An 8,579-nucleotide genomic window follows, 5' to 3' on the forward strand; every position below is an offset into this window, starting at 1 on the left:
CAAAATGTAGGAAAAGTGAAGCGGTCTGAATACTTTCCGATTGCACTAATATGCCATAATATGACATTTGAAATGTCTCTATTCCTTTGGAATTTTTGTGAGTGTAATCTTTACTGTTTATTTTGGATTGTTTATTATCTATTTCACTTGCTTTGGCAATATAAACTATATGTTTCCCATGCCAATAAAGCCCTTTGAATGGAATTGAATTGAAAGAGGTGCTAAGAATAAGGTCTGTCCAGCGTGTATCATATCTGGAGCCAGTGAGAAGAGTGGAAGGAGTGAGTGGTGTATAAGATGCAATGGTAATTGAGACTGCACCAGTGAATGTTTCTTGGCAATCAAGGGATCCTGATATATTACATGTGAAAAGGTGGAATTTGTAGCATTTATTGCAATGGTCATAAACTGCACAGCTCAAACAAAGAAGAAATGAGAGGAAATTGGAATTATTGTGAGTGCAGCAGAACGATCTTTGTGACTGAGTTTACAGCCGAGGCATTGCAAGAAATCCTTTAAAAGGATGGTCCACCCTCACAGGCTCCTGAGTCTGTGTAGGGATGTGACTTGAATTAGAATGTGACTTTTAGATTTTCTATGATTTCGGTTTTTCCCACTTTTTTTCCTACAATGAATATTTGTTCTATAGTTTACAACCTGTACAGTAGGTGGCGGCATGCAGCTCTAACGCTTGTTTGCGGGCCGCCATAATACCATAGAAGAAGAAGTCTGTCGTAAAATGATTGCAACAATGTTGCCCGAGTGGAGTTCAGTGGAGTTCATAGCTAAAAGTCAGTAGATAATTACAATGTTTCGATTTAAAAGGCACTTGATGTGTAGTGTACTTTATGTTGAATTAATTCCAATCGAGTTTCCTGTCGCAAGTCGATAGCCTACCTTTAGGGAGCCCTAAACTGAATTGATATCCAGTTATATTAGCGTGAAAATGGAATCATTTAACGGAGAGGGTAAGAACTCAAATGTTCTAAACAAAGTCCACTTAGTAATACAATTAATATTTGAAACTTGTTGTTAATCTGGCGCATTCTGTGTATTAAATAAGTTATAAAATGCCTTTATTGTCTATCACCTGTCAGTTGTGTTTGCGATTATATGACAGTATGGCTAGCTATGTTTACAAATTGCAAAGCCCATTCAAACACCTTGCACTGCCTACTCTAAGGTGTATGATGAGTCTTGGTATTTGCAGGGTAGGCTATTGGTTGTCAATGTTCTTGAATGAAAGCAGGGTTTTATCCCCTCTTCCTCGTCAACAGGAGGGAACCATGTACTTGTGGAAGTGACCCCAGATATCCACATTTGTGGGTTCTGTAAGCAGCAGTACAATAACTTTGAAGTCTTTCTGGCCCACAAGCAAAATGGCTGCCACATACCCTCCTCTGACATATCAGCATCTAACTCGGCACCCAGTCATACAGGTAAGACTATTCTTGCAAGTTGTTTCATCCACAGGCTTGTTTGAAGAGATTATGAAAGGCTAACCCAGACTCCTTAAATATACGTTGGAACAATGCATAGCCTATATATTTTCTCCTTCAAATACAACTTGTTATAAAAGCAAGTAAAAATGGGTTATTTGGTTGCTCAGTAACCATGGTAACAATCTGATGTTTAGACAAATGACTCAGTTTTCTGGAAATTTATCCTATACAGTCAGAAATCCTTTCCACTTTTCCCCCCAGATTCCAGCTCAGAGTTTGTTTTTGAGGAAACCTACCAGACGTGTGTTATGAGAGGTGTCAAAAAGATCCTGACCAAAGCCTCTAAAACACCTTCCAAAAAATTAAAACCTGCCCTGACTTCAAAGAGGCGCAGCTGCTGTTTCTCAGGTAGGTACCCTCACTTCCTCTTTCATTAGTCCAGTGACACATTCCTTCCATACTGCTGGTAGGGAGGGAGGGAGCACAATATCCACTGGTCAGTTACAACCAATTGGCTCTTTTCTGGGTCAATTTACTTTTTTTATAGCTGGCTTTTACACTAATTATTAGTACAGTAAAGTTTTCTTGAAATGTGGTTCAAACAACACTTATATTCAGGGTGCATGAATCAATCACTTCTCTAATCAAATCCATAATTTATTCCTTTGCCCCTAGGATGCTCTTTCAAGACACAGTACGGTCAGAAAGACATGGAGCGGCATCTCAAAACACATACTGGTATGTAATAATACCAGTGGAGTTTTATCATTAATCAAATTCTATTGATTTGTCATCCTAGTATGTATTGCGATTTTGACATTTATTTGTCCTCCAATTCTTTTGTGTGCCCAGGTGAGAAGCCATTTGAATGTGAGCTGTGCCACAAGCGGTTCAGCCGGAGGGACAAGCTGAACATGCACTTCCGCTCCCACACGGGAGAGAAGCCTCACAAGTGCAAGTACTGTCCCTACGCTGCGGCCGACAGCAGCAGTCTGAAGAAACACCTCCGTATCCACTATGATGAGAGGCCCTTCAAGTGTCAGATCTGCCCCTATGCCAGCCGCAACTCCAGCCAGCTCACCGTGCACCTCCGTTCACACACTGGTGGGTCTGCTTGGGTTGATTAGTACACTTAAGCATTGAATTGTATAAGTCTGGTTCTGAAATCTGGTTAGCGAATGGTCTACATTGTTTCCCATTCATTTGGGATTGAAATATGGGACATGGACTCATCTTGATATAAGACCGATTTTGACTTCTAAAAAAGTCTGACAAACTTACGTTTTATTTGTCTGATGTTATATAAATGTATATATTCCTCTACTTTAGGGGACGCACCTTTCCAGTGCACTCGGTGTGAAGCAAAGTTCAAGATCAACTCTGACCTGAAGAGGCACATCCGCATCCACTCGGGTGAGAAGCCTTACAAGTGTGACTTCTGTGACTACCGCTGTGCCATGAAGGGCAACCTGAAATCACACGTCCAGATAAAACACGGCACGGCCAACTCCTTCCGCTGCCCTGACTGTGACTTCCTGTGCACCAATAAGACAGCTCTGAGGCAGCACTTGCGAGAGCACCAGCCCACTCAACCCATCCAGTGCTCCAAGTGCACCTACTCCTGCTCCAGCAAGGGGGCGTTCAAGGTCCATGAGCGGATCCACTCTGAAGAGCGACCTTTTAAATGTGACTTCTGCAGTTTCGCCACCAAGCAGCGCAGCAACCTGTTCATCCACAAGAAGAAGAAGTGCCACGCGGACAAGCCTGAGACAGGTGTCGGTGGGAAAAGAGGCAAAGCCGGTGTCTGTAACGGAGAGGACCCTCCCAAGCCTGTGAGCTCCCGGTACCGGGCCAAGCTGGACGCAACGCGGGCCTTCCGCTGTGACCTGTGCGAGGCGTCGTTCGTTCGTGAGGACTCTCTGCGCAGCCACAGGAAGCAGCACCAGGACTCAGACTCCCAGCAGACTCTCTCTTTGACGCTCCAGCCCATCACCTCCCAGCACAGTGTTGTGACTGTGAGCCATGTACCCAGGCAAGACATCCACACCACCCAAATCCCACTCCACCAGGTCCCCCTGACTCCCCTAGTCTCAGACCTCCTGGCCCCCTACAGCAGTGCCCAGCTCCAAATCATAGTTTCCCACCCTCTGGGTCAGGAGGGCTCCTTCCTTCCCCTGCAGGCTGGGCTAGATGTTGGGCAGCACCAGCATCACACCAAGGGATCCACCACGGTCCTCCTGAGCCCAGAGACCCAGGGCATGGTGGTCAACTGTATGAGCCTCACGCCCATACAGCAGTTAGGAGCTCAGAAACAGGTAGAGGGGGGCTCTCTGGAGCCTCAGACAGTCCTGCTGACACACCTCTCCCTAGGGGACAGCCGTAACCCTCTCCACCAGGCCCTACTTCAGACAGCCATCGCCTCCCAGGACTCCTCAGCCCACCGCAGCAGCACACAGACCTTCATCACCACCTGCTCAGACCTGGAGGGTCTCAGTGCTCTCATCCAGGAGGGGGGCACAGAGGTTACTGTGGTGACGGAGGGAGGGAACCACAGTAATCTAGTCGCCCAGGCAACGGCCACCTCCAGGTTTTCGCCCCCGGACATGATGTGTAGCGAAGGTGGCCCCTCAGAAGACTTGCCCAAGCAAGCACAGGTAACAGTGGTGCAGGGGTTTGGGGACAATGGCATTACCACCTGTGAGGAGGACAGTAGTCTCATGGTCCCTAGCATCAGTTTAGGCAGTCAGGAAGTGGTCATCCACGGCTTGCCTCTGGTGGTGACTGCCCAGAATCAGCCTGTTTTAGAACACCTCTCAGTCTCTACACAGAACCTCTATTCAGTGTCAGACACACACACCATTGATGGCCTCCAAGACTGACTACACTACCATTACTGTACTGTTTGTCTGCAACAGATCAAATAGATAGCTATAACAACCGGTTAGATACCAGCTCATGTTCTGTTACAGAATGTTCTCATGTGCAAATTACATTACATTGACGCTTGACTTATGTCATAGCTTTGTCATGTTTAGGTTAAGTTATTCATCATAAATCCAGAGTTGAAAAATCTCTGGATCTTTGACATGTTTCCCAATCATGAACTTTTCAATTCAGATGAACATGAAGACAATGCATTGCTTAACGTGTCATGAAATAAAAACAAATTAAAACAGTATCTGCTTGTGTTTCTGTGCTACTCTCTTATTGTTTTTGAAATGCTAATTGAAATCTATTGTTCTTGGTTCATGTGTCTGCTTTAAACAACCTGCCATTGACCATGAATGAGTATTAACATTACAAAGTCAGATCTCTATGATAGAAATTGATAACTTACATTAAAAACCTAGATGGGTATGGACAGAAATAGCTTGCCATTACCTTCTACCTAGGCTTTCCACTCACCCATTGTCTGTCAATAGAGGTTCCTAATTTGTCCGCTAGATGTCAGTGGAGACCATAGAGCGATGGGACGTTTGTTCTTTGTATTGTAGCCTTTCGTGGCATTGACATGGGCTGCTTTGACAGGCAGCCCAATTCTGATTTTTCCTTTTTTTTTTACCAATCAGATCAGCTCTGAAGAAAATATGATGTGATTGTTCAAAATACCAATTTGTGGGGAGAAATCAGAATTGGGCTGCCTGTCTAAACGCAGCCAAAGAGTCATGGTAAACATGTTACGTTTCATAAAGATTGATCTACGAGCTTCAGTTTCAGAATTATAAATCTTTCTATATGTGATATTGCAGGTTTGTTTCATTGTTGAACAAATGTCAAGGTGGTGATGTGTTCAAAGCACAAATTACCAACTACAATAGACATTTGATTGAAAGCCTCTTCTGCTTGTTTGCTATTTTCCTCCTCGAGCCACTTTGCCATTCAGCCTTCAAGTCCTTAGTGTCAGCAGGGAAATGAAGGCTGCAATTGAGTAGGTCTATGTACTAAATCGTACCCTATTCCCTATGTAGTGCATTACTTTTGAACAAGGCTCTGGTCAAAACTAGTGCACTATATAGGGAATAGGATGCCATTTGGGGTGTGAACAAGTAGTCTCAGGGGCAGTTGAGCATAGATTTCTGTCTTTCAGTGCTAATAGCTTTAATAATTATTATTTATTTAACTTGTATAGCGATTTTCATTACATAATATAATCTCAAAGCGCATAAAACGCAAAAATAAATTTTAATTGAGATGGTAGAGCTGGATATTGAGAGTCTCTTTTTGGCTTCGGATGAAAGCTGGCAGTTTTGAGCTTTAGAAGCTCAACTGTGACCCCTCTGCTTTCTCTGGCTCAGGACGGAGTGGATGGGCACCGTCTGAACAAATTGTTTTCTGCTCTTCTACCAATAAGGATGAGGAGATCCAAGAGTCATGGAATATGTGGAATGTAACTTTGTGATTCTACAGAATGGAAATAATTAGCGATAGGGGATAAAATCGATAGTAACATATCGCAATATTATTTTGGGACGATATTATATAGATCTACAGGTCAAAGTTTAGCTCGTCCATCTTAATAAATAGTGAGTCAACATGTTTTCAGCAGTGTCGAATCTCAATACATACCGCATCGGCACCTAAGTATCGGGAGGTCCCTGGCAATTCCCTGCTCTAGAAATAATTGTACCTTTCAAGGATTTAGAGATTGATAAAAGATGGATATAGTATCTTTGAAGTCCAGTATTTATGTGGAGTGTACTGTGGTTATATATTGAGACCTATATGGTTTCATTTCTCAACATTTAACATGAATTTATTCAGTTGTATGTATGCTTATACACTGACTATACCAAACATTAGGAACACCTTCCTAATATTGAGTTGCACCCCACAGCCCTTTTGCCCTCAGAACAGCCTCAATTCCTTGGGGCATTGACTCTACAAGGTGTTGAAAGCGTTGCATAAGGATGCTGGCCCATGTTGACTCCAATGCCTCCCACAGTTGTGTCAAGTTGGCTGGATGTCCTTTGGGTGGTGGACCATTCTTGATACACACAGGAAACTGTTGAGCGTGAAAAACCTAGCAACGTTGCAGTCCTTGACACAAACCGGTGCGCCTGGCACCTACTACCATAGCCCTTTCAAAGGCACTTACATTTTTGGTCTTACCCATTCACCCAATGAATTGCACACAATTCATGTCTCAAGGCATAAAAATCCTTATTTAACCTGTCTCCCCCCCTTCTTCTACATTGATTGAAGTGGATTTAAAAAGTGACATCAATAAGGGTTCATAGCTTTCACCTGGATTCACCTGCTCAGTCTGTCATGGAAAGAGCAAGTGTTTTTAATGTTTTGTATACTCAGTGTATTTTAACCATTCTATATTCAGACATCTTGTCACTTCAGTGAATCCTGGGTGTCCGAGGCTACCATAAATCTGTCACAAGACTCCAGCATCTCCAGCACTCTGGTGTAATGTCCCTAGATTGCCTTTTGGAGTCAGTAAGTATCCAACATTAAAATCATCCTTCTGAACTATTGATCTGAACCATGCCAAATTTGTATTCACATCTATAAACACATATTGTCTATTTTCATCCCTGTACATTTTTGATCTCATTACGTATCATCAAAAAAAATTCTCCAGCAATTTGAAATGCAGTTTTTATAATGACTGTATATAAGGGATAGTCAGACAGCAATATTATAATTACCCTAGTGTGTTTCTGTTTAACTTTTTATAATGTGGGGTTAATGATCTCATTTAAGACATTTCTATGTGGTATTTTACTGCTGGAGTCCATTGGCTGAAGCATTAAGATGACTGGTTGCTATGTGGGAAAAGTGTTCTAGAACTAGAGGTGATCTCTGATGAATCTCTTTGATCTATTATCAGACAGAGAGCAGAGAGACTTCCAGGGTTCTAATCCCAAGTACCCTTGAGGAGGGCCTGCTTCCCCGATAAAAATCATCCATCCATACAACATTTATGCACCCACAAACCCATTTATCATAGGTGGGTGTGAGCGTGTGTAAAACCAGGTCCATTCACTGTTCTACGCCATAATCCGACATTTCTGTTTTGAATAAAGGTGTGTATTGTGGGGCTTTGTTAAAAAGGTATAGCAGGAAGTGTAAATGAACCTCTTTATACTGTATGGCACTTCTCACTTCCTTCCTTCCTGTGTTTGAGATGTCAGGCCTTTGAATGGGGTCATAAATGTCTCCAGAAAAAGCAATTTCCACTCACAGTTGCTTAAAGAAATTGCATTTCGTGATGCATTCCTTCTGGACATAAAAAGAGCCAGAAAAGGCCAAGTGATAGAGAGAATGAATGACGGGAAATACTGGGGAGTCTTCCCTCTGTAACATAGAACCTAGTAAATGACCACTTTTAATAGTGTGAAAATGTCAAAGGTCAATTATCATAAAACCTCATGAATATACTGCTCTTATGGTTAATCTCACTCTGTCAGTAATAAGGCGATAAATGTTTAGGATGGCAGGATGGGGAACTTTGGATTTCCTATTTGGGGTTTAGATTAGATCCTTTTTACTTTACACTTTTTACTTCACACACACATCTGTTAAAGCTATACAGTCCAATCTGTCCAGTTCCACTATCTAAGACTCTTTGTTGTGTACATTTCTGACCTTTGGATCTTTACACACAATTTACTGCACCATCAGTAAAAGACATTGAATGCCCTTAATGAAATCAACAGATCCATTCAGAGTTGATATGGATTTGTATTCCATTGCTAGTCTATTTTTCTCCTGACACTATTGACATTTTAAGTGTGTTTTGATTTCTCACAACATGGTAGGCTTTTTATCTTGATTCTCATTCAATACTGTTTCTTCTTCAAATAAACACATACAGTATGTGTTTGAAATACAAAATACAGACACATTTGATAATAGACATTACCTGTGACAAGTGCTCAATGTGCTTAGTGGTACAAGTTCATTAGATTTTTCAATGCATTGTAATTACTTGTCAAAAAGGTATGAAGGCCATTGAATTTATCATGTCATATAATTTCAGATTTCAAGTCTTTTGAAAATCCTGACAACCAACATATTACAAGAATACAGGTATGAATGATAACTTGCACAGAGTTTCTGTTTCCAGCAATATTCCAGAGCTTTCAGTGTCTTTTATCACTTGAATCGTTTGATCGTTATCAGATG

At 42.0% G+C, this 8,579-nt stretch overlaps 1 protein-coding gene across 1 annotated transcript; it reads left to right on the forward strand.

The window, feature by feature from the left end:
* The first annotated feature begins 730 nt into the window (after positions 1–730).
* Positions 731–4,620, forward strand: LOC106572631 (uncharacterized). Its single transcript, XM_014146988.3, has 6 exons — positions 731–968; positions 1,278–1,439; positions 1,704–1,850; positions 2,118–2,180; positions 2,295–2,546; positions 2,772–4,620. The coding sequence occupies exons 1-6, from the start codon at positions 947–949 to the stop codon at positions 4,319–4,321; spliced, it is 2,196 nt and encodes a 731-aa protein (XP_014002463.2). The 5' UTR covers positions 731–946; the 3' UTR covers positions 4,322–4,620.
* Positions 4,621–8,579: the final 3,959 nt, after the last annotated feature.

Source organism: Salmo salar, chromosome 15 (genome assembly GCF_965601325.2).
Source record: "Salmo salar chromosome 15, fSalSal1, whole genome shotgun sequence".
Lineage (NCBI taxonomy): Eukaryota > Metazoa > Chordata > Actinopteri > Salmoniformes > Salmonidae > Salmo > Salmo salar.